This window comes from Lontra canadensis, unplaced genomic scaffold (assembly GCF_010015895.1).
Source record: "Lontra canadensis isolate GAN:19392208 unplaced genomic scaffold, GSC_riverotter_1.0 scaffold6, whole genome shotgun sequence".
Taxonomy (NCBI): Eukaryota; Metazoa; Chordata; class Mammalia; order Carnivora; family Mustelidae; genus Lontra; species Lontra canadensis.
Window position 1 is genome coordinate 33,729,543 of NW_022631000.1, and position 27,594 is coordinate 33,757,136.

At 38.7% G+C, this 27,594-nt stretch overlaps 1 protein-coding gene across 8 annotated transcripts in view; it reads right to left on the minus strand.

The window, feature by feature from the left end:
• The window catches only part of PLCH1 (phospholipase C eta 1), a 218,913-nt gene that overhangs the window by 68,288 nt on the left and 123,031 nt on the right, over positions 1-27,594 (minus strand). For all 8 annotated transcript variants that reach the window (XM_032852566.1, XM_032852565.1, XM_032852561.1 and 5 more), the window contains 4 exons: positions 19,650-19,796; positions 16,965-17,208; positions 6,581-6,710; positions 2,414-2,584 (listed from right to left, as the gene is read on the minus strand). In XM_032852566.1, coding sequence (XP_032708457.1) covers positions 2,414-2,584; positions 6,581-6,710; positions 16,965-17,208; positions 19,650-19,796 — 692 coding nt within the window. The remainder of the gene's footprint in view (positions 1-2,413; positions 2,585-6,580; positions 6,711-16,964; positions 17,209-19,649; positions 19,797-27,594) is intronic.

The following is a 27,594-nucleotide window of genomic DNA, read 5'->3' on the forward strand; positions in this document are numbered from 1 at the left end:
TTAGACCCCACAGGTAAAGTGCTCAATCCCATAGACTGCTCCACCTCATTCTAGCTGCAAATGAGGTATTCAGGCTACCCCCATTTCTGCTTGGCCTACTACAAATTTGGGGGTTCTGTCAAAGGAAAAACAGACCATGGGGTACCTGGGTGGCTTAGCTGGCTGAGCATCTCTCAGTTTTCGCTCAGGTCATGATTGCCTGGGTCCTGAGATCCAGCCCCACTGTCAGACTCTACACTCAGCAGAGAGTCTGCTCAAAGATTCTCTCCCTCTCCCCCTCCCCCATTGCCCACATGCACCTGTGTGTGCGCTCTCTCTCTCTCAAGTAAATAAATCTTAAAAAAAAAAAGAAATAACAGGGGCACCTGGGTGGCTCAGTGGGTTAGGCATCTGCTTTTGGTTCAGGTCATGATCTCGGGGTCCTGGGATCAAGTCCCATCTGGGGCTCCCGGCTCAGAAGCAAGTCTGCTACTCCCTCTCCCTCTGTGATCTCTCTCAATGTTAATCTCTCAAATAAATAAATAAATAAAATTCTTTAATAAAAAATTAAAATTTAAGAATTTTTTTTAAAAAAGAAAAGAAGAAAAAACAGACCTAGACACTATTTAAAGCAATAAAAACAGATTTTAATCAGTAACTATTACAATAGGGGAAAAGAGAACTCCAGTATATAATACTGGTTCAGTTCCAGATACAGGATAAATAAGGGGGCTTTATACCCAAGAAGCTGGGTGGGGGTCAGTGGAGGAAACATCGGAGATAAAAGGGGATTCTGGGTAAACCTACCTAACAGGGTTCTTGCTAAAGGAAAAGTGGTGATATCACCTAGGAGATGGTGAAAATAAGGAATTTTATCAGCTGTTGAGGTGATCAGGTATCAGAGATTCGGGTTTTGGTTAAAGGGACTTAGCAGGATTCTTGCCACAGCTGGACTCTTGAAGACAAGGCCCAACAACAGGGCCTAGTCAAAAAAAAAAGGACTCAGAAGAGCCTGCCTCTATAGAGTTTAGACAAGGAGAAAGCCTGTCAGTTCCCAAAATTCACTGGAATGACTCACAGAACTAAGAAAAGTGCTTTATTTACTAGGACTGATTTACTACAAAGTATACAACTCAGGAACAGCCAAATGAAGAAATGCATAGGGCACGTGTATGGGAAGGTATTCAGATCCTCCGTGCCCTCTCAGGGTACACCCCTTCCCCTTCCCAGTACGTCCTGTAGCTTCACCAACCCAGAAGCTCTGCAAACCTTGTGGGGCAGGGGCTTTGGTAGAGGTTCCATTATGTAGGTCGATTGATTAAATCATCCCTCCCATTTGTGACATCTTTAAAACCTAGAGGAAATTATGCTACGTGAAATGACAAAGACACATGATCTCACTGAAAAAGTAGAATCTAAAAAGTCAAACTCATAGAAGCGTCTGGGTGGCATAGTCAGTTAAATATCGGCCTTTGGCTCAGGTCACGATCTCAGGGTCCTGGGATCGAGCCCCACGTTACGCTCTAATATGTGAGAGCCAGGGCACTTGGGTGTCTCAGTCAATTAAGTGACTGCCTTCGGCTCAGGTCATGATCCTGGAGTCCCAGGACTGAGCCCTGAATCAGGCTCCCTGTTCAGTGGAGAGTCTGCTTCTCCTCTGACCCCCCTCCTCATGTTCTCCCTCTCCCTCTCTCATTCTCTCTCTCAAATAAATAAATATAATCTTTTTTTTTTTTAAAGAAAAGTTCTTATTTTAAATATATTTAGGGGTTTTCTTTGCTAATCAGGACTTAATTTACTTAGTCTTCTGATATGATCCAATGTCGATTTCCTATCAAAATTATCAATGAATTACTATATTGCTAGTTAAGAATTATGTCATAGTTGGGGTGCCTGGGTGGCTCAGTTGGTAGGGTGTCTGCCTTTGACTCCGGTCATGATCTCCAGGTCCTGGGATTGAGCCCCATGTCAAGCTTCCTGCTCAGCAGGGATTCTGGCGCTCCTCCCTCTGCCCCTCCAGCCCACTCATGCTCTCTCTCTATCTCTCTCTCTCTCAAATAAATAAATGAAAATCTTCAGGAAGAAAAAAAGAATTATGTCACATTTAACAAATACCGAACAAATACCTACCTATATTTTTAGTATAAAGAAAACATAACCATTATATCTAAAACGAGACACATGAGGTAACATTCCTTACTCTGTGGAAAAATATTCAACTTACTTCAGTTAAAAAATTATGTGAGTGTTCAATTTATCACTCCCTCATAAAAGCTGCTAGAAATCTGTTAAAAATAACTCATAAGATTTTTTGGTGGAATTGTGATATTTACTCCTCTATCCTAAAAGTAAAGTGTACCTATATCCAACACCACAAGAAACCTGTATATTTGTATTTTTAAGTAAACAATTCAATTCAACAGTCTAATGATACCTTTTGTTCCACCTTCAAAAACTGCGCCAGCTCGTCCACAGTTAGGTGATCTTTCTTGTCACTGTAGCTCAACAGCAGCAAATAAAGGTCCCGTCTCAGTGACATCATTTTGTAGAAAACACAGAATTCTTCAAATGTCAGAGTTCCTTGATTCTCATCTGTATCAGCTTCCTAAAGGCAGAGGGAAAAAAAGGCATTGTGAGAGTTTGAAATAGGAAATTCAGTACTGGGAAATCATATTTACTATAAAAAGGCTAGAACACATTTCACAAATGGTAAACACATTCTTTTCAAGCACATGTGGGTCAATTTAAGTTAACTATTTATTAGGCCACAAAAAAAAGTTTTATGTTATAAAGACTCAACCTTATAAAAACCAATTTCTCTGGTCACAGTAAATTTATATACCAACCAAAAAAAAAGCTTTAAAAAAAAAATGTCTGAAGACAACATAATACATTTCTAAATAGGAAATGAAACATACAAGTGAACACATGCACTACAGATTAAAATCCATGTGATGACTTAAAGCAGTAATTAGAAGGAAATAAAGATTTCAATGTATTAGAGAACAAAGTAGACTGAAAACAGATAAGATAATAATTCAACTCAGTAACTGAATTCAAAAAGCTAGAGAAAATTAGGCTAAAGAAAATACAAAGAAATAAATTATAAACTTAAGCAAAAAGCAGTGAAATAGAAAACAGATATATCATCCAAGGGTGACAATTAAACCAAGAGCTGGTCTTTCGAAGAATGAAAAAGAAATGTTGAGGAGCGCCTGGATGGCTTAAGCAACGCCTTCGGCTCAAGTTGTGATGTGGGGTCCTGGGATCAAGTCCTGCTTCAGACTCCTTGCTCAGCAGGGAGTCTGCCTCTCCCTCTGACCAACCACCCCTCAGGCTTATTTTCTCTCAAATAAATAAATAAATCTTTAAAAAAGGAAAAATAAAAAAAAGAAAGAAAAAGAAATGTTGGACAAGACAAACCAGGAATAAAAGAGAAAAAATATTTAACATGTTATGAAAATAATAGTCTCCGACCAGCTTCTGAACTGTAATTCAATCAAATACAATTTTTAAATATAATAGAATCTCTCTTAATTTGGCCTAGGTAGCTTATTGCTCTTATAGCCATCAGGATCATTGGGTACTTCCTTGTTTTCCCTCCACAGAAGTCTGAAAAATCTACCTGGACTGGTTTCTAGTTGAAATTATTCATTTCTAGAAATATTGAGCAAGAATCTTTCAATATGTATCTTCCTACTGATTGGCTAAATTTTTGAGGAAACTCTAAAATTGTTGGGAATATGTAATGAGCAGCTAATCCATTCATATGATCTTTATTTTAAGTGAACACAGTTGTAACTGAACCAAAATTGACAGGGAATGAATGGCATCTTGAATTGCCCAGGTTTTGCGACATATATACTCAGCTGTTATGGGGTTTTAGACATAGCTTTGAAAGTCAACGTGCTCATAAAAAATATATTTTAAAAAATTTTGCTAACCTTGGGATAACTATGAGCACACACTTTAACCAATGTTTAAATCATACACAGTTTCATTGTGGAGCTGACTGGCTTCAGTCCTTTCAAAGGTAGAAGGAGAATGGTCTATAGAATATCCAGTTTGGGAACCTGAGATGCTTGTTTGTACAGTTACTGCGTCTTAAGAAACTGGGTCTAATATTCAAATTTCTGCCATACCTTTGTTTCAAAGTATCTAACCCTAGATACAGAGAAAAAAACATTTTTCAAGACTTCCTTATAAACAATTAAGAACAATAAAACTCTGACATATAAACAACAGCATTCAAAGACTTCAAAAGTAGCTATCCCAGCAATGTCCATAATAGCCAAACTATGGAAAGAACCTAGATGTCCATCAACACATGAATGGATAAAGAAGAGGTGATATATATACACAATGGAATACCATGCAGCCATCAAAGGAAATGGAATCTTGCCATTTGCAACGACATGGATGGAACTAGAGAGTATTATGTTTAGCGAAATAAGTCAATAAGAGAAAGACAACTATCATATGATCTCCCTGATATGAGGAAGTAAAGATGCAAAGTGGGGGGCTTGGGGAGCAGGAAAAGAATAAATGAAACAAGATGGGATTGGGAGGGAGACAAACCATAAGACTCTTAATGTCACAAAACAAACTGAGGGTGGCCGGGGGGAGGGGGGTAGGGAGAGGGTGGTGGGGTTATGGACATTGGGGAGGGTATGTGTTATGGTGAGTGCTATAAAGTGTGTAAACCTGGCAATTCACAGACCTGTACCCCTGGGGCTAATAATACATTATATGTTTATAAAAAATTTGAAAAGTTATATAATAAAAAAATAGCTATCCATAACTTAAAAGATTTATTTAAAAAAAATTTAGTTGAATCTTGCTTTGCAACAAAAAAGCAAAGAAAATTCTAGGAAGGCTTCAATGTCTGCACCAGCGATTCAACCAGAAGAAAAATGTTCCTGAAATAATACCAAGACCTTTGGTCCCAACCCTCTCCCACAAAGAGCATTTCCACAACCCTGCTAGGTACAAGGCCTGCAGTGGAAATGTTCTCCAGCAGGTCCTACTGCTTATCCTACTTCTGGCTCGGTAAGTCTTTAAACTTAAGGTCATAAAAAGAGACCCCTAGTGTTTTCTTAAGACTTGTCTAAAGATTTACTTTGAATGCATAAGACATTTGACATAAACACTTCCTGATTTGCCCTGCAAAATGCTTAGTGCATGGGAAATAAAAGCTGTCTAAAGGGGAAAAATATAGAAGTAAAAATAGATCAATATTTTATGTTATTCCCTTATCTAACTTCCAAAAGGTAACCCCACATTATTATTTTTGTAGGTATACACTTTGCCTTCCTCTTTAAGCTTGGCCCCTCTCCTTTGATCAGAAGCTACCTCTTTAGTACCATGAGCATTTTCTGTGGAAAGGAACAGCTGGGAGTGTGGGGCTCACAACAGGACAAAAGTGAGATGTCACAGGGAGTGCCAGGAACATGGCAAAGCCTTCCATACAGTCGAAAGACAGTTCTCTATTTGTGGCAATACAATTCCCCTCCAAAGCCTCTCTCTCCATCTCTGGGGTTCGTTCTACAGCATCTGCCTTCCTCTTCTTTTCCTTTCTCTTCTGTTGTTCTCCAGTGCAATGTGACCTCATTGAAAACCATGTCCAGCCACGAGCTTCCCAAGGACAGGGCCAGGATAAGAGGTCACAGAATGGAACCAGCCTCCACCTTCCATTCATCATTGCAACACATCCCTCATGTCATTTCTGTCCTTACCGCCTCAAAGAACAACGGTGAAAAAACAAAAGTAGCACAAAACATTAGCCATCAGAAAATATCACACTCTCTGCTTACTTTTACATGTATAAAATATCACCTAATCACTTAGAACAGAAAATTATTGCAAAACACGGATCGTGCATATGACTTCTCTCCAAATAAGAGCGCTTCCTAAATTAGTATATTAGCAATTACTAATAATCTGATATTGACTTTGTACTCACTCAAGAGAGCTCACTTCTGTACCTTAGATGGAGGACTAGGTATAGTCCCAGCTGGGGGCCACAGGGTACGTTTGGCCCCAAGGTTTTTCTTCAAGGACGGACCAAGAGGGAAAGAGCATTTCATTTAATACCAACAGGCAGTTGAATGAACTTATGGAGGATTCCCTAAATGGTAGGAGTGAGACAGTACTTCTAAGCATCATGGGTTCTAAATCTTAAACTCCTCTGAAATGAAACAGAGCCTCTCAAGGACTTTAATAAGTGTCATTTCCTCAAGCTACCTAGTCTGATTCTGATCCTCACAAGAGCTCTGTGGGGTGGGCCCCTGAGATGTTATCGCTCCCTTGAAGGCCCTTGACTGGGTTTACTCCATTATCTAAGTGCCAGGTAAAGCGCTTATAATCACTCCCTGAAAACAGCAACAATAAAAAAGCATCTTAGGAAGTGAAATCATGCATACGTGTTAAGCTTTTTTTATTCTTTCACAAAACAAAGCGCCTCTTTTCCTCAAAGAAAAATACAATACAGAACAGATAATATCAACTTCTAACAAAACAGAGCAGCCTTTGAAATATCCAAGTATAACAATAACCTCCAACGCGTATTTTATACAAGGCCAACCCATCCGTGAAAACGTACCTGAAACATTTGTCTGACTTTTCTTCGGGGAAGATTGACATTTAGTTTGTGCATCAGTTGGTGTATCTCTTCAATATTCAGTAAGCCGTCACCATTCTTATCAGCTTCCTCAAAGGTCTGCTTCACCCACATGAACAAAGGTTAAGAAAAACACCTTTTTCATCAAAATAAAAATGGCCATCTCACAGAATACTCACAAGGACATTTCTCATAAACACGGAACTTGAGAAGAAAGTCTTTGGAGGAGGCCCTGCTTGCCATCCACAGGCGAGTGAGCCACCAATAGTGACCATGAGCAACGGGCGGCTGGGCACTCGTACCTGAATCCCTTCACTTTAAAAGGAGACTCAACCCATGTCCTCCTGAGAGCTGCTTTACCTCACATATTCTTAGCCAATGCGTTAAGGAATATGATGTGAAGAAACTGCATATATACCAAATTGAGACCTCATCTTCTTCCTCTATGACCTTCCAGTTAATGTATTTTTACCTTCGCAACACCCCACACTAGGCAATGTTTTCAGTTCCCTTCTCTTGGCCCACTCCTACATTTAGAAATTCAGACAGTCTAGTTCAATGTCCTCATTGTTCAGATGAGGATATAAAGCTAGAGGAGAAGACAGAATTCTATAAGGCTAAATTAGTTAAGAGATCCAGGTTTTTGGCAACCTGGTCTAGTACTCTCATCTCCTATGCAGAAGGCCTATGTGTAGACTATGTTGGTCTTCCTATTACTAGTTACGAAGGTTCTTGCCTAATAATGTCAAACTTCTAACTCCAGGGCAAGTCTGATATGAAGTTACCCTCGAAATGCCAGTATAGTATTAGGTGACTGAAAATATAAAGCTGAATTTGGATACAAAAGATTTACATCAGGTGAACTGAGGTTTTAAAAAACCCTCAGGGGAAATGGCTCTTGGGTTGTTTTACATGGTAAGGAAGCAGAATAAATGGTAACCAGTGGATGAACTGAAATCTTTTTTAAAATGGATGATTCATAGTTGTTGGGAGTAAATTACAGAAGGCAGGAACCATGTGTATATTTAGAAAACCAAATTGAGCTTCAAAATTTGAATGGGAATGAAGAGCAAAAAACAGGTGGTGGAAAGAAACCAGAAAATTAAAGTAAGGAAAAGGTATAGGTTTAAAACCAACAAATGGGAGAATGGGACTAAGGTGAGAGAAAAGGGGAAATGGATAATATTTGCTTATCAAGCAGATGACATCAAACTGATCCTCAAAGCCAAAATATTAACAGTCCACCCAGTGGTAACACAGCACATTTACATTTCTTGGGTGATTCAAATTATGGTTGTGGGAGACTGTACCTCAAGAAGTAAAAACAACCAAAAAATCTTATTTCATCTAAATTTATATAGAGGTCATTTTAATACTGTAAATACCTCATTTCACATTTTGTTCCCATTATAATATTTGAAAATAACCACCCCAGTTCTTTCTAATTCAATTTCTCCTCATAGAGTTCAAGTAGGACCTCATTATACATGATCCCTGGAAGTTAACAGGTGACCCAGGATGAAAGTAAAAATAACTGAAGAATCAAAAGTGAAATATTTGGGCCAATTTCTAATAAGTACCTGAATGTCTTTTTTTTTTTTTTTTTTTCTGTTTCCTGGGCATACAATGCCCATCCCTATCTACTTCTTTTGTCTATGGATGCTGCTCTGTGCCCAAAAAGGTATTCTGGCAGAGTTCAGAGTGATGAAATGAGTCCAATAGTGATAATATTCTCATCCTTTCATTTTTTACTTCTTCACCAAACTCTCTCAAAGACTTCTCCAGAGAAAAGGCAAAGACAAGCAAACCCTGAGGATGAGTATTCTACTGATATAAACCCTAAGGGTAGGCTGTATCTTCAAGGTCTTCTGTGTAGACGCACAAGCTGGCCTTGACGATTGGTTTAGGGGATATAGGATTGGTATGACACAAAAAGAGGTAGAATAACACCAGGAAATGCACACTAGTCCTGATTCTTTGTTGACCTCGCCCTGTGACAGAGGGTTACTTATGTTACTTCTTGACCTTCTATTTCTTCATCTGTAATGTCACTGAACACAACCAGATGACCCTGAAGTCCCCTCCAACTCTAAGATTCTATGACAGAAAAAAACACTCTCTTCCAGTAACAGCACACATGGTATACAATACAATTACAGGTAAAAGTCTTCTGATATCTTAAAAGCTATTCTTCATAATTAAGATAGGAGTACCCAAGAAAGCTCTAAATTAATGATTCTCATCATGATATGGGATAGTTTAAGAAGAGAAACTATCGTTCTGAAAAGAAAAACTGGGAGAGTAAAAACTGAATGACAAGTTATGGTCTAGAATTTTCTATCAAAAAATACAGGAAAATGTAAAGCATTGAATGCTAGTATTTACTGTAGGGGTGGGCAAACCTTTTCTGGAAAAAGCTTGATAGTGAATATTTTAGGATTTGTAAGCCATTAGGTCTTACTTAGTTGCAGCTATTTGATTCTGCTCCCGTGACACGAAAGTGGCTACAGGCAACACAGAAATTAATTGGCAGAGTTATGTTCCAATAAAATTGTACTTATGGGCACTGAAATTTGAATTTCATATAATTTTCACAATTTCACAAAATATTCCTCTTCTTTTAATTTTTTCAGCCATTGAAAACCAATTCCTAGCTCAGCAGCACATATAAAAAAGGTGAGAGGCCAGATGTACCCTACAGGCTGCAGCTTACAAGGTTCCTGGTTATAGGGAAGGTGTAAACCTTTGGTTCATAACTCCATAAGAGACTGCCTAAAGTCCTCTGGAGGTAATAATTTTCCTTATAGGGTCAAGAGATAAGGTGGGGGAATCATAGAGGAGAACGGACCGATGGAGGAAAGTGGTGAGGCTTGCAGGCTGGGGCCATTGGATTTCAAACTTTATCTGAATAGGAAAGAAAAAAATGTGTCAGTTCTTACCTCTCTTTAGCAATAAAAACAGTAGCTATTATTTATAAGTGCTTAATAAGTGTTTGATAACAGTGCTTTAAAGCACTCTGTGTGGGGTGCCTGGGTAGCTCAGTGGGTTAAAGCCTCTGCCTTCAGCTCAGGTCGTGATCTGAAGGGTCCTAGGATCAAGCCCCGCATCGGGCTCTCTGCTCAGCAGGAAGCCTGCTTCCCCCCTGCCTCTCTGCCTGCTTGTCATCTCTGTCAAATAAATAAAATCTTAAAAAAAATTTTTTTTAAATAAATAAAAAATAAAGCACTCTGTGTGTATCAACTCATCTGATCTTCACAAAACTATAAGGTACATGCTATGATTAACATCATCACCAGGGGACAGACAAAGACTGAGGCAAAAGAGTTTGAGTGACTTATCCAAAGTTACACGGTACATGGCAGATTTGGGGCTGAATGCCAGGCAGTACAATGCCAGGCTGAGTCCTTAAACACAATACTATATTGCTTGTAATAGACTTGAGTACTGCAACTGCCTCAATGCAACACAACCATATTGCAGAAATAACTTGAATTACATTTTACACTGGATGGATTTTTTTCATACACCCGCAGAAGATTCATTATTCTCAGTATTCATTCACAGTTGAAAGTTTCAGGCCTATTTGAAATGTAATAATAACGAACATCCCAAAGCTGTTCTTCTCAACTAGTGTAATTAAATGTATGCCCAATCAAGGGTATTATTCTGTTATTAAAGTATTGCCTAAAACCCTATCAAATTCTGGCAAATCTGTATGAGAATCGTTCCCTAATTCCACATAACTTTCCCTATTTTTGACATCAGCTTCTTCTTTATTATTCATTAATTTCCTCTTTCCTTTTCTCTCCTCACTGACACAAGCATCAACTGTTTCTCTGTTTCTCATAAAATTGTTCCCTGTGCAGTTCTGGGGTATACTGCTTTCCAGGTAGCATATATTCAGAATATAAAATCCCTCAGCTGTCAACCTGGTTAATTCAAACATGAAAATTTTCTACTGCAGTAAATATGGACAAATAAAATCTATTGAGCTAAAATGGTGTAAATTCATATTAGAATATTATGACTTTAGGATGTAAAACGTAATCCCCATGGTAGCCATAAAGAAAACAGCTATAAGTTATACATAAAAGGATGTGAGGAAGGAATTTAAAATTTCTCTACCAAAAAAAGAAAATAAACTAAACATAAAAAGTAATGCAGAAAACAAGAGACAAAAAGATATAAGGCATAAAGAAAGCAAATAGCACAATGACAGAAGTAAGTCCCTTCTTATCAGTAAGTACTTTCAATGTAAATGGATTAAAGACAGAGATTGGAAGAATGGATAAAAACACAAGACCCATCTATAAGAGACTCAACTAAGGGGCTGCCTGGGTGGCTCATTGGGTTAAGCCTCTGCCTTCAGCTCAGGTCATGATCTCAGGGTCCTGGGATTGAGTCCTGCATCGGGCTCTCTACTAGGCAAGGAGCCTGCTTCCTCCTCCCCCCGCCCTTTCTCTGCTTGCCCCTCTGCCTACTTGTGATCTCTCTCTGTCAAATAAATAAAATCTTAAAAAAAAAAAAAATCCACTTACTGAGAGTGAAAAGATGGAAAAAGATATTCCATGCAAAGAGTAACCAAAAGAGAGCAGAGGTGGTTCTAATAACAAACAAACTTTAAATCAAAAGAAATTTTTAAGAGATAAATAAGGACATTATATATTGATAAAAGGTTCAAAGATATAATGATTATAACAATGACAAACTCATGACAAATCAAAATATATGAAGCAAAAACTAATAGAATTGAAGGGAGATGTAGACAGTTCTAAATGATAGTTGGAGAATTCAATACCCCACTCACAGTATGGATAGAACAACCAGACAGAAGATAAGGAAACAGAGAATGTAAACAATACAATAAACCCATTAGTTCTAACAGACATGAACAGAACACTCTAACCAACAGCATACACATGTTTCTCAAGGGCAGATGGAACATTTTCCAGGCTAGATCATATTTTAGGCCATAAATTAAGTCTCCAACTTTAAAACATAGATATCATTCAAAGTATCTTCTTTGACCACAATGGGATGAAATTAGAAACAAGTACTACAAGGAAAACTAGAAAATTCAGAAAATTATGGAAATTAAACAACACACTTTTAAACAACCAATAGCTCAAAGAAGAAATCATAAAGGAAATTAGAAAACACTTAAAGACGAATGAAACACAACACACTAAACTTACACAGTGAGAGCAGTGCTAAGGGGGGAAATTTACAGCTATAAATGCTTACATTAAAAAAAAAAAAATACACCTGAAGCTAATATAACATTGCACCTCAACTCTACTTCTATTAAAAAATAATTTTTAAAATAATGACTAAAAATGAAATTCAAGAAAGATCTCACATTAACTATCAACTTAACATCTTAAAGAACTAGAAAAAAAGAAAACTAAATCCAAAGCTAGCATAAAAGAAAATAAGAAAGATTAGAGGAAAGAGCAATGAAATAGAGATAGAAAAACAAGAGAAAAATCAATGAAATGAAAAGTAGGCTCTTTGTGAAAAGACCAACAGCATTAACAAACCTTTAACTAGCTAGATTAACCAAAAAAGAGAAATGATTCAAATTACTAAAATCAGAAACAAAAGTGAGGACATTACTACCAATTCTACAGAAATAAAAAGGATTTTAAGAGAGTACTATGAAAAATTGCATACTAACAAACTGGATAAACTAAATGAAATGGACAAATCCTAGAAACACAAAACTTACAGAGACTAAATCACAAAGAAAATAAAATGTGAATAGGTCTCTAACCAGTAAGGAGCTTGACTCAGTAACCAAAAATCTCTTAACAAAGAAAACTCAATATCTGATACTTAAACTTAAATTCAGCTCTGCTGAATTCTACCAAACATTAAAAGAACTAACACCAATCCTTCTCAAAAAATCCAAGAGCGTACATTTCCTAGCTCATTCTATGAGGCCAGTATTAGCCTGATACCAAACTCAAAGATACCACAAGAAAAATATATATATACAGACCAAGAAACAGTAGTGCAAAAATCCTCAACAAGATACCTGCACATAAAATTCAGCAGTATATTAAAGGAATTATACACCATGACCAAGAGGGATTTATTCCTGGAATATACCAATGGTTCAACATATGAGAATAGATCAACAGCAACATAAGGAAGGGGGGGGGGAAACACATCATCATCTCAACTGATGCAGAAGAGCATGTGACTAAATTCAACACCTTTTCATGATAAAAACACTCAAAACAGAAGGAATAAAAGAAAACTACCTCAATATAATAAAAGACACGTAAGAAAAAAAACACTAAACATATTCGATATTGAAAGACTGAAAGCTTTTCCTCTATAATCAGGAACAAGGCAAAAATGCCATCTTTCACCACTTTTATTCAACAGAGTACTAAGTTTTAGGCAGAGCAGAAGGAAGGGAGGAAGGAAAGAAGGGCAGAAGGAAAAGGCAGCTAAGTTAGAAAGAAGTAAAATTATTTGTTTGCAGATGATATGATCTGATATACAGAAAACCTTGAAGACTCCATAAAAAAGTTGTTAGAATAAATGAATTCAGCAAAGTAGCAGTACACAAAGCCAACACACAAAAACTGGCTACATTTCTATATATGAACATTAACAATCTGAGAAGGAATTACAAAAACAATTCCATGCACATCTCATCAAAATAACAAAATACTTAGGAATTAATAAAGAAGGTCAAAAACTTGCACAATGAAAACACAACATATTGTTGAAAGAGATTAAAGAAGACATAACTGAATGGAGTCCATGTTCATGGACTGGAAGACGATTTAGTTAAAATGTCAGTCCTACCCAAAACAACTCACAGAGTCAATGCAACTTCTATCCAAATACCAATGACATTTTCTGCAGAAATAGAAAAATCCATCCTAAAATTCAGGAACTCTGAGTAGCCAAACCATCTTGAAAATAAACAAAACTGGAAGACTCACACTTCCTGATTTCAAAACTTATCTTGAAGCTACATTAATCAAAACAGTGTTGTATTAGTATGAAGACAAACATATAAACCAATATAACAAAATAGCCCACAAATAAACCCTCACATCTATGGTCAAATGATTTTTGACAAGGCCGCCAAGACCAGTTGATGAAAAAAAAAATCTTTTCCACAAATGGGCCTGGAAAGCTTGGATATCGACATGCAAAAGAATGAAGTTGGATAATTACCTAATACCATCCACAAAAATTAATTCAAATGAATCAATGACATAAATGTAAGACCAAAAACAATAAAACTCTTAACAGAACAGAATGAAATCTTCACAGCATGGAATCTGGCAAAGGTTTCTTGGGTATGACACTCTAAAGCGCAGGTGACAAAAGAAAAAGCAGGCAAACTGGACTTCATGAAACTTCAAAAATGTTGTGCACCGAGGACACTATCAAGAAGGTAAAAAGACCAACGGAATAAAAGAAAAGGTTTGCAAGCCATGTAACTAATAAGGAATTAATATACAGAACTCTCAAAATTCAACAACAGAAAAGCAGACAACCCGGTCGGGGGTGTATCAGATTGTTAACATCGGTAACCTTGGAAGAGTGGGTACAAAATTCATAGACCGGGATAAAGACAATTGATCTTTTAGTTATGCAGCTCTGTATTCTCTGGCTTACTGCAATAAGCATGCATTTCTCACTTAACTAGAACGATCTAGTGAAGGGGTAAATTTTGTCACCATTTAGAAAAAACAACAGTATGCCCATTGCTCTTACTGGTCTACTTCAGAGTTTATGTGAGGCATTTATATACGTGGTTAAAAGCTCTGAAACACTGTGAACTTGTCCGAGTTAACTGGGTGAGGAGAGCACTTCTCCAATTGCTTGTCTTCCCGACAACCATTTTCCTTCCTTCTTCCTTGTTGAAGAACTTCAGTTTTGTTCAGGTATGCAAGAACCATTTGCTCCCATGGAGGCAGAAGGTGAATCTTGACTGGCCTTAGTACAGCCATCCCCAAAGTAGAATCCAAAGTATTCCCCTAACCATGAGTTCCCCCCCTTCCAACCATTTATCTGTGTGATGCTAAATTTTCTTCATGTATTTCCACCAAAACAATACAACGTACAGATTAAATGCAGAAGCGGATAGGAAAATACATGCGTTCTATTCAGATAGACATTGAAGAGACCTGAAAAAGAGGAAAGAACACTATTCTTTTTCACTAATTTGTTTTGAAAAATAGTTTTCATAAAAATATATTAACATGTAATCGTTTATTATGATTTTATTTTTTTAAGATTTTTATTTATTTATTTGACAGAGAAAGACACAGCAAGAGAAGGAACATAAGCAGGGGGAGTTGGAGAGGGGGAAGCAGGCTTCCCGCTGAGTAGGGAGCCCCATGCGGGGCTCAATCCCAGGACCCCAGGATCATGACCTGAGCCGAAGACAGTCACTTAAAGACTGAGCCACCCAGGTGCCCCAGTTTATTATAATTTTAAGAGTATTAACAAATATTTTTTTTAATTCTCAGATTTAATTTCTAATATGACAGTATCAATAGATGAAACCCACATAAACAAAAACCCTTTCAGTTTTTACGAGTGCAAGAGTCCCGAGCTCCAATTATATTAATTGGCTCATGTTGTTGAAGACTGCTTTAGGAATGGGCCTAGAACAGCCATTGGGCCAATGATGAGATTTAGTCCTTGTGGGGGGTGCGGGGAGGAGGGCATGACTGGGAAAATTTACTTTGCTCTTAAAAAAAGATTTATGAGAAGAATCTATGATCCCTTGAAGCAGTGCTATGTTTGGAGCTGTTACCTGAAGCAGGTGTACCTCTGTCTGACCATGGGGCAGCCACTGAAGGACCACCCCAACAGGCTGAGCCTGGCAGAACCCCGGTCTCTGATGACATCACTGAGCCACGATAAACCAACCCGTGAACTGCCCCATCTCACCTCTCCTGTTCATGAAAAATTAATATTCCTTTAGTTTGGGACACAGTACGGTTCCAGGGCTTATATCAGAAAGCCATTTTATTCAATATTTTTGCTTGTTTTTTTACCAAATGTTAAGGAGTTAAGAACTAAATTAACAGAATAAAGCACAGAAAGTTAGTTTCTATGTCTGTGTTTTGTTCATTTATAAATCCCAGGTGCCTTTATCTGCATGCTGTGAATATTGATGAAAACATCACGGCTCATCAGCTCAGACCTTCACACTGTCAAAATTCCTTTCATGGGCTGAATACTTCCACTGTGCTCAAACAATACCCTGGGTGAGGAATTATAACTAGAGCAGCACAAATTTATCACTACTCTGGGGGGAAAAAATTAGGGCATACATTCATTGGAATGAAGTAGTCCCACTCCCTTCATAGATAGGGGCACATGTATTTTCAGACCATTCCAAATGTGAAAAAGGGGGCGCCTGGGTGGCTCAGTGGGTTAAGTATCTGCCTTCGGCTCAGGTCATGATCCCAGGGTCCTGGGATCGAGTTCCAAGTCAGGCTCCCTGCTCAGCCAGGAGCCTGCTTCTCCCTCTCCTTCTCCCTCTGCCTGCTACCCCCCTGCTTGTGCTCTCTCTCACTCCCTCTCCAAAATAAATAAATAAATAAATAAAATCTTCTTTTGAAAAAAAAAAAAAATTGATAAAGGGAATCAAAGCAGTCAACAACTCTATTGTCTTCACTTTACAGATAAGGAAATTGAGGCCAGAAAGTCCATGTCCCATGACCAGGCCAATACCAGCGCAAGAGGTGTCTCCAGACCAAGGAGGTTAACTATCTGGTCAGTACGGGACCTCAAGAATGGGCTTCATCAAGGACACTCAGAGGAGTCCCTAGTTTCTTGAACAATTCAGAGAAGGTAAATGGTATGAAGCAAAAAATAACTTCCCCTTCCGTATCCATCAGTTTCCATTCTGTAAATTAAAAAGAGAGATAGAAAAAGCAGGAAGGAGCTTAATACCTCATATGTAATTAGAACTCAAAGAGTACCTGTTAAACTAAACTGATTTGACCACAGAGCAGGATTTTCTTTAATCCAAATAAACACCTTCCCAGCTACCGCGTCTCTCTTAGGAAACTTGAGGCTGCATTTGGAGACCTCTCAGATTGTAAAGCTAAATTCAATCTCCTCCTAAGAAGCCTGAGTTCATGCCAGCTCATTTCTGTCTGTTCTGTGCATTCATCTACTTGGGGTGAGAGGGAGGAGGGGGCAGAAAGGTGCTAGGGGTAAAGAAAGAGAGAGAGAGAGAGAGAGAGAGAGGAAGGTGGCTTTAAGCCTCAAAACTACAGGGAAAAATAAGACACGGTCTAATACACACACACACACACACACACACACACACACACACACACACAGCTCAACATTAACATTGTAGGGAGGATATTGGTCATGGGTTCTCTGCCTCTTGGCAAGGGAATCTTCATCACTGATGCCGGCCATCAGGTACTTGAGGCCTGTGATCCAGGTGCGGGCCTCCTCAGGGTTGGAGGTGATGAGGTCCAGAGACTCCATGTGGTTGCCATGGTAGATGGTGAAGCAGCAGCTGGGGTCAAAGTGGCCCTCCGCTTGTCTGTGGAATATTTCAGACTGCCGACCTTCGGTGACTTTGTAAATGGAGTCAATAAGTACTGCGAGGAAAGCAGAACACACAGTTACATGGCATAATGGATTTGGAAAAAAAATTTTAAAAAGCAGCAAAATCATCTTAAATTCTAAAAATAAGCACAAACAGGGATGGCTGGGTGGCCCAGTCAGTTGAGCCTCTGACTCTTGGTCTCAGCCCAGGTCACGATCCCTGGGTCTTAAGATCGAGCCCTGCATTGGGCTCCACACTCAGCAGGGAGTCTGCTTCAAGATTCTCTCCCTCTGCTGCTTCACACACACACACACACACACACACACTCACTCACTCACTCTCTCTCAAATAAATCTTTAAAAAAAATAAGCATGAACAAATTCAGTGTCTGTGAACTGTGGTATTAAGTTCAAATGTGAAATACAAGCCATATCGTTTCCCGCTAGGAACCTTCTCCACATGCCACTTTACCTTCCTGGGCAGCCTTGGGCAGCCTGGACCATGCCTTCCCAGGCACTGAGTCAGGACATGTTGAAATTTATGACAGGAAGAGCGATATACAGATCAGGGCAAAAAGACTGGTAGAAAAGGAGACTATGAATATATCAAATTTACAGCTTGCATATTTGCACAAGGAAAACAGACAAAGACCTAGAACCAACTTTGGAGTTGTGCATAAGATGACAGTTAAAAATTGGAAGGAAAAAAACATTTGGTGGTAACTAAATAGCATGGCTAAATGTGATTGGTATCTCCAGAAAGAATGCCAGGATGGTAAAGGTCGAGCAGGGCTTAGAGAGGTAGAGGAGTAAGGTGGTATCCCAGAAGAAGAAAAACATAGGATACAGAAACATGAGGTCCACTCCAGGGATGTTAAATAGGTCACTTGAGCAAGACTGGAAAGTTCAAGAGAGAGTATAATGGGACATAAAGCCGGAAAGGTTGGAGAGAGGCTAGATCACAGAGAGCCTGGAATAAAAGACCAGAGATGAGCATCTTTTAGGTAATGGAACAACACTGCAGATTTGGATCAGAGAAGCACTAACAGGGAAGATTACTTAAATTAGAATATTACTTTTTTGTTTGCTTGCTTGTTTTTAAGCGTGAATCAGAAGTATTGCAATCTTACTGATTGCCTCTAATATCATCTCCTCCACTCTGCCTTTGTGGCAAAGCCACGATTTTCTTCTGGTATCAACTCATTCCCCACACAATTCACAGAGAAATGAGCCAAGGCCTCCCTGCCTCCCCCAGCCCCTAGGGCAAGTTCTGGAATGTCTAAGCCATTGGAGAGGCCCCATTCCTGTTTCCTATGATTGATTTAGGTGTGGGAATATAATGCAGTTCTAACCAAGGAGACATGGGGCAGTAGGCTTTGTGAGAAAATTCTGGAAAGGGGTTCCCCTCTCCTAAAAAGGAAGCACCATGTTGCTGCTGCCTTGATGACAGGGTCAACATACAGGGGAGAGAGCCAAGAGCCCTGAGGAAAACAGAACTAAAGACTCAACATCCCACACCTGGACCTGCTGATCTCTGAGTTTCTTGTTACATGAGATGATATCTTTATTTCTCATGTAAGTCTAATTTAGTCAATGTCTTCTGCTACTTGAAGATGAAAGCATCTTAACAGACAAAACCAGAAGACACTAGCAAAATGGAGACTGGTTAGGAGACTTCTCGACAGGCCAGATAGGTGAAGAGACCAGAGACCAGGGAGGCTCCTATGAAAACGGGAAGGAAGGAGATGAGAGAGCCATTACACAGGACCCAACACCAACTTGGTGCTGAATGTACAAGGTGTGGGAGAGAGACTTTCAGTAGGGGTCAGATCAAAACTCTTTTGCTTGGTATCACTAAAAGCTAACTCACTGATCAGTTAGCTTTGCTCAGAATATGGCAATACACTTTTAAGTCCACTGGATTTATAATACCCTTCACCTTTTACTAAAAGTAAATAAATAAATAGGGGTGCCTGGGTGGCTCAGTCACTAAGCATCTGCATTCGGCTCGGGTCATGATCCTGGGGTCCTGGGATCGAGCCCCACCTCAGGCTTCCTGCTCCATGAGATGCCTGCTTCTCCCTCTGCTTATGCTCCCTCTCTCACCATCTCTCTCTCTCTCTCTCTGTCAAATAAATAAATAAAATCTTTTAAAAAAATAAAATAAAATAATAAATAATAAATAAATAAAGGGCCTCAGGCTCTAAAACCTCATATCCCAACTAAAAAATAAATCATGTTTCCAGCACAGGGGAAATATTAACATTTATAGCACTCCCATGGACAGGAAAACTTTTATGGATTAAAATTCCCAAGGAATTCAAAAGACAAAATGGTCATTACTTATTCAGTCTGTCTGCATCCTTTAGCAACTGACCCCAAGACTTACAAAAATATCAAAGTTTCATAGATCTGAAGCTTCCAGACAGCCCAGCAAATATAACCCATGTGGAACTCTATCAAGTCAAGCAAAGAAGTCAAAGATTGGTCTTACTTTTTGCCTTCTCACTCTTCCTCGAGGGTCTCCATCGGAGGCGGGTCCGATGCTCATCCAGGTAGAAGAGCCGGACTAGCCCTTTGCTCCCACGTTTCAATTTGATCATCTGTGTCCCCGACTGCATCACACTCATGCATCTTTCAACTGCGAAGAGAGATTAGAGCACATTTAGCTGTTAAACAGTACACATGTAGACGAGCGTTCAGAAAATCTACTGTCAAGGGGCGCCTGGGTGGCTCCGTGGGTTAAAGCCTCTGCCTTCGGCTCAGGTCATGATCCCAGAGTTCTGGGATCGAGCCCCACATCCAGCTCTCTGCTCAGCAGGGAGCCTGCTTTCCTCCCCACAACCCTTCTCTCTCTCTGCTTGCCTCTCTGCCTACTTGTGATCTTTGTCTGTCAAATAAATAAATAAAATCTTAAAAAAAAAAAAGAAAGAAAGAAAGAAAGAAAGAAAGAAAGAAAGAAAGAAAGAAAGAAAGAAAATCTACTGTCAAATAAAACCTCAGATTCACCTCCCAAAGATTCCAAGGACCAGAAGACTAAAGTTGGGAAAAATAATCTGGAAAGAGCCACTGAGGAACTGATTCACCAGTCTTAAGCCAGTAAAAAGAGCCTTCCTGATTGAAAGAAAATTCTACTTCCAGGTAAACACTGCATCAGTGTTACACAGGACCATCTTTTGTTCTAACTGGCAACATACTTTCTGGTATGAGAGTCATCATTTGATGACTGGATTTATGTTTAGAAAGCATTTCTCAGACTTCACAGTGAATATTGTGAGTTTTTAGATAGTCAGTTGTAAAAACATCTTATGAAAATCTTTGAAGATGCAATCAATAAAAACAAGATTGACACAATGTTAACAATTTTTGAAATTGGATAATGGCTACTATGGGTTCATACTATTATATTTCTGTATATATTTGAAAATAGAATAAATATGAAAATAAATCTTTTAAAATGTGATCAGAAAAAAAAATCACTTTTTCACAATTCAGCATAAAACATCCGTTGATTAATGAAATAAACTGCTAAGATTTTCCAACTACAAGAATAATTTAGTGATTGAATTCAGGTACCGTCCAAATCTCTCACTGTCCAAGCTAAAACTATCATTTAAATTCTCTCTGCTTTGAGATGAACCTTGTTAGAAATGGGCGTCTGCCGGTGTGGCCTATTTCCCCTTCTTTGGTAACTAGAAATACTCCTTTCCCATTTCATGTGTTTTTGGTGGCCAATCAGTCACCCCAACTAAGAAATGGGCATCTGACTGACTTAAGCTAAGAGCAAATCTGAGTCCCTTCCAAAGAACACAAATCCTGAGCTGAGCAGGGGAAGGAAACAAAACTGAGCCATTTCAATGGCCAAAACTTAAAAGACACTCCTGCCTGGCCACCCTAAGATTCCATAGTTGTTATGGTTATCCTGGAGGTTGACATTGTCCCCTGGATTCTGCAAGTTACTCAATACTCTTCCAAATACTTTCTTATTATATTATCCAGAGATAGCTTTTATTTCACCGACCATTACAAAGGCACCTTTATAACCACGAGAGCACTAGAAACATCTGGTTTGGAGTTCCTATCTTATCAAGCAGTATGCCATTAGAAACAGATCAAAGAAACACAGAAAATAAATTTCAACAACATGAGACGTCAGCTTTTATGATTATGTAGCCTGTCTTTACCAGGAGACATAAGGTGATCTTAAAGGTGAGACATTGTATGTCCAGGGTACTGACTAAAAGTAACTTCAGCATAACCAACTTTTCACTCTCCCCTGCATGAAGAGCTTTTTCTTCTCCAAAGAAATCAAAGAGGAACCGCATAAAATTAAGTGGTTTTGGGATTTGATATTTCAAGGAAAGTGAAGTATAGGCTGCTCTTTCTCGTTTTATCTGACATCAAAAATCCAAAAGTAACAAAATAGCTCTTAAAACAAACACACAAACTTAAAATACTTACTTTGAAGCAAAGAGCAAAATTTGAGATTTGGTTTTACACACCTAAGTAGTCACCCACTACTAAGTACCATTTGTTTAGGTAACAAAAGCCCCAGACTTGAATTGTTGGCAGCCACACTGACCACATCACACCAGTAATTAGAGGGAGAACGGAGTGTCAGTGTATCGAGATAAAATCATCAAGTCAAACCAACAAAGCCAAAACTCCTAGAAAAATCTGAGAACTCGACTGACCACTGATAACAACAGGTCACATCAGGGCTCCTGGCTGGCTTAGTTGGTAGAACATGTGACTCTTTTTTTTTTTTTTTAAGATTTTATTTATTTATTTGACACAGAGAGAGAGAGATCATAAGTAGGCAGAGAGGCAGGCAGAAGGAGAGGGGGAAGCAGGCTCCCCGCTGAGCAGAGAGCCCGATGCGGGGCTCGATCCCAGGACCCTGAGATCATGACCTGAGCCGAAGGCAGAGGCTTTAACCCACTGAGCCATCCAGGCACCCTGATTATACTTTTTTAAGAAAAAAAGATTTTATTTATATGATAGAGAAGAAGGAGAGAGAGAGAGCACATACAAGCCTGGGGATGGGGAGGGGAGGAGCAGAGGGGGAGGAAATGCAGATTCCCCACCGAGCAGAGTCCATCTTGGGGCTTGATCCCAGGACTCTGGGACCACGACTTGGGCGAAGGCAGATGCCCAACTGACTGAGCCATCTAGGCATCTGTGATTACACTTTTATATCATTGTACTTTTCCCGTTAAAGTGTTGAGATGTTATGGCCATAGCAGTGAGTCACCTAACATACCTCATCTCCCTCAAACCTCACTGTAGACAATCCATTGAGTTGTAAAGCTAACCAGAGAAAGAATGCCCTCAATCATTCTTTGTAACTCATTCAATGACTCTTCCAATGTCATCTAAACCAAGAAGTGATGGCTTAAGCCAATTTCTTTATGTTCTTTATGTTCTGCCTTCTGTAGAGGTAGATAACAGTAGTTACCACCCACATAGAAGTCATTCTTCAACCATGCCAGATCGGTAGATTCCATAAAGTAAGATGAGAAACAAGAGAACAAAGGAAGACTTCCAGTGGCAAGTAAACAAGAATGATGTAACCTTATCACACACACTCCCGGTGCTAGAAGGTGTCTGGGAAAGTCTGCAAAGGCAGGCCACAAATGCAGCCACATTCAGGAATATTAAAAGAGAAACACCCACAACACACATATTGTTTTTGTCTATTATGCTCCAGGCCTCAATATGTACACAAATTTGACACACTGGTTGCAATCATGATATTTAGGTCATTTGGCATGCTGCTTTTTTTCATTTGTATAATAAACAGTTTTCCATGTTTCTACACAGTCTTAATAATTATCATTTTAATGGCTGCCTAACAGAATAGCATAAATATTTAAAGAGTAGAACAGATGAGTAGAAATACAGATAACTTTATTACATAATTAGAGTTTCAAAACTCTTAACAGACTTTTATCTGTGAAATGAGAAGCATAACAAAGTGGTCTACAAGGTCCTTCAGAATTTAATTCTTTAAAGGTATTAAATCAATTCTGCCACAGTCAGTTCTAAATAAGTAAATGTCTTTAGCGGTTATCGGTTCACTAAAAGCCTCAAGCAGAAAATCCTGTTTAAAACAAACAAACAAACAAACTTCTGATTTGAAGTATAAGGGAGTATATACCATTGGAGGAGAGATTCCCAACATTTCTACTAAGCATGTATGACATCTAAGAGGTTTAACTCTTTAAGCCATGCTGGAATTAGAGGTCATCACATTCTCCCAGGAATGTCGATCATACCACCTGATGCTAATTTTTTAACAGCTTTAGTGAGGTACAACTTATATACATTAAAATCCACCTGTTTTGGGCTGCCTGATCATGATCTCAGGGTCCTGGGATCGAGTCCCACATTGGGCTCTCTGCTAGGCAGGGAGCCTGCTTCCTCCTCTCTCTCTCTCTCTCTCTCTCTCTCTCTCTACTTGTGATCTGTCTCTGTCAAATAAATAAAATTTTAAAAATAAAATAAAAATCCACCTGTTCAAATGTACGATTTAATGACTTTAATGTATCTACAGAGTTGTGAACTGATCCTATTTTAGAACATCTCCATCACCCCCAAGAAGAAACTCCATGCTCATTTGCCTTCATTCCCCATTTCACCCACAGCCCTGGACAACCACTAACCTATTGTCTCTGTGGATGGGTCTTCTCGAGACATTTCACATACATGAAAATCTTATAATCTGCAGTCCTGCGTTTCTGGCTTCTTTCACTTAGCATATTTTTGAGGTTCCTATGATGATTGTGTCCATTTTTTTGTTTGTTTGTTTTCTCTTCCCCACTTCCCTCACAGCACATTAAACTCTTCCCCTGCCATTTAGGGTAAAAATGATCCTGTATAGGAAACTGGTTGAATAAAATAATATATACCTACACCTAGTGGGCTACTATATAACCATACAAGATAATAAAAAAGACCTCTAAACACTGATATGGGTTAATTTCTAGAAGATACTAGTAAGTGAAAAAGGCAAAGAATAAATAAGCATATATCTGTAATATGATACTTTTGTGTAAGAAAAGCTTGGGAAATTTTTAGAGATGCAAATACTTATCTTCACAAAAAGAAACACAAGAAGGATAACCCAGACAACACCATAGCTGGTTACTCTCAAGAGTGGGAGAAAATCAAGTAGAAGGGATAAGGGCGTGACTTTTCTTCATATCCTCCATGTTCCAAATTAAAATTAAGTCAATAAGAATGAGAAGGAGGGGAAACAAACACAGAAAGCAAACAGAAACATACACATACATATGTAAGTAGTTGAGTCCATATATGTGCATGTGTGTGTGTGTATGTCTATGTGGATACACACACACACACAGCCGCATATATTCCCTAGCCCTGTTCTTTAAAAGGCCAAGAAGCAATATCACCTCCAGCAGTAATAAGTAAAACTAGGGCCCTGCTCATTCTCTACTCTAAATGTCACCCCAAGACACCTTCTCACATACAGGGTCTCAACCAGGCCTGTGTTAAGGCCATACAAGAATATCACTTGCATGCTTTTGTAAACACATCTATTTTGAGACAGTGATCACCAAACTGTGCATTAGTAGACCAAAACAAACAACAAGCAAACAAACAAAAAAAAGTCCAGATCCTCTGCAAGAGAATCCTTCAGCAAAAGGTACATGAAAAATATGAATTGATTTCTTGCCAGCATCTACAGATTAGAGTAAATCTGAGTGACGGAAAGGGATTAGCTTCTGAAAACAATTCCATCTCTATATGGAAAAAGTGCCAAATAATGCAGATAATGCTTCTCTCAAAGGAAGGCAAGGGAGTTTTCCTGAAATCACCAGCGCAGAAAAAGAGGGAAACATATTTTGGGCTCCATGACACAGGAAGCTCTGAGGCATCTCACTGATGGGCCATGCCCCCGGATGGTGGTCACTGTGCAGCTCCAGGAGCAGGAGAGGGGACGTCCTGTCACTAACCAGCCATGTGCACTTCTGAAGGTCATGGAGTATCTCTGAATATCCAACCACCCTCAACCTAAAAGTGCATTTTCCTCTCAGCTCTGTGAGTCTCTAAAAGAGCTGATCTAGCTTTCATAGGTACAATTTTATCTTTCAAGAAGACCATATTCTAGTTCATCCAAAAGCCTCTCAGAATAACTTTAAGGAAAAAACACCTGATTAATATCTGGGTATCCTACTAAAGACATCAATTTTTAAAATGATCTGTATATAAAGTATAACTGCTCTTCACAGGGAATGGCTTCATTTGAAAAGCTCTTCCTTGCCAGCCGTTGAGCCTTAAAGTCAAATCATACCAGCTTATGAATAAATGTGCTTACAAACAACCATGGAGTGCTCCATCTTATTAAGTCATGATTCTTCCCAGTGAAAAGCAAACAATGCAGAGTTCATTGATTTTTCTTTCCAAAGCTTAAATCACTCTTGTGGAGAAGATAAGATTATTTGAAAGGTTTTTAGAAACTAATTGGTCCGTGATAACATTTTGGAACTTGTTTGCAAACCTTATGTGCACATAGTCAATATGTTTGCAAAGTTGGTAAATACATATGGGGGATTTAGATCAAAGAAAGGGTGAAAGGAGTCTATCAGTAATTCTTAAATGTCAGAACCCTTCTATTTTGTTAAAGCCTTCTATATAATACTTTCTTTTTTAATGAGACCTATTTTGTATTCAACAATTGTGTCTGCTCCATAATCATTAGTCCTGGGGAAACAAATGAAATACAAGACAGAATTCATAACAATATGATTTTGTTGGCTTTACTTAATGTTACCCCATGGGGGAGGGGAATATAAATTAATTTTAAAATTCTAAATTTAGTTCTATCTAATATGTAAAGAGTTTTCTGCCTCAACATAAGGAATGGAAGGGTCTTTACTATTGCACAATATGGTTCTAAGATATATACAAATAAAAGACTAGAGATTTTGTTCCATCATTTGTTCAGTGAGATGACATGGTATTAGATATTCAGGAACAAAATTCCTAAGCTGCAATAAATACTCGACTTTAGTTACAGAGAATATTTTCCTCTAACAAGGCTTGTGGTTCTCCACTCTGGCTGTATGTACATCAAAATCATTGAGGACCTTCTTAGATGTGTTGAACACAAAGTCCCACCACATACCAATTAAGTCACCGTCCCTCGGAATGGGGATGAACATCTGGGGTTTTTTGTTAGTTTGTTTGCTTAATCTTCCCAAGGACTCTACTGGGAATCCAGAGATAAGACTACTGACATGTTATCTCAATTAACCTCTAAATATCTTTGTGAAGTAGAGATAATTAAATGCCCCTCATTGTAGAGTGAATGAAAACAGACTTAGAGAAGTGAAGAACTTGTCTGAGATAATAAAGCTAGTAAATGGCAGAGACAAGCCTTGAAACCAGGTATCCAGATTTCCCAGGGCATCTCTCTCTCCATTTCACTGCACAGAATGTCTGCCTTTGGGTCCTGTCCAGGCCCCTAACCTGCGCATGGCTGGTAAGTTTTTTAAGCAGTCTTACTCCAACATTCTGCTCTACAGAAATAAGGAATTAGCTTTGCTGGCTCCTAAGACACTTTCTACCAAGTATTAGGAGGAACCTATAACATACCAGGTCTAGCTTCTAGAAACTTCATGTATCATAGTGATAGTATGTCATGGTAATGACAAGACTGGTAAATAGTATGTAAAAATTAACAATAAAATAGGGAGTGGGATATAAAAAATAAGGACACGAAGGACTAAGGAGGTACAGGGCGGGTTTGGATGAACCCCAGAGGAGACAGAATTTAAGCCTGACCCCGAAAGATCATAATAAGAACACTTGGTGCATTTTCTTTTCAATTGTTCTTGTTCTGGGTCTGTGTACATTTTTCCTCCCCACTTAGAATGTATAAATGGTAGCTGAAATTTATGAAATGAATTATAAATACTCTGTTAGCCACATTAAAAAATTAGACTCGGGGGGTGCCTAACTGGCTCAGTGGGGGAGCATGAGACTCTGATCTGCAGGTTGTGAGTTCAAGCCCCACAGTGGGTGTGGAGGTTCCTTTAAAATAAAATCTTGTATAAATAAATATATATAAAAAATTAGATTCCAATTCTTGTTCTTAGTAACTAGAAAGCCAATTTCACTTATTTCTTATTCCTAATCTTCCTGGCTGTTTCTTGGGTAACACTGAGCAAGGGCAGTTTATTCAGTTAAATGAGGAAGACTTAACCTTCCCCAAAGCCAGCAAGGTATTTTCTCCTAGCTCAACAAGCACTGTCATGGCAGACATGGTATGTTAAAAAGAATAAAAAGTTTATGATACCACACATTAATTTCAAAGCGCAAGTTTATTCTTTGATTGGTGATTCAATCAAGATGGAGGTGTACATGGCGTCAGAAGTTGAATGTGCTCCTTAGACAAGTCCCACTTCCCC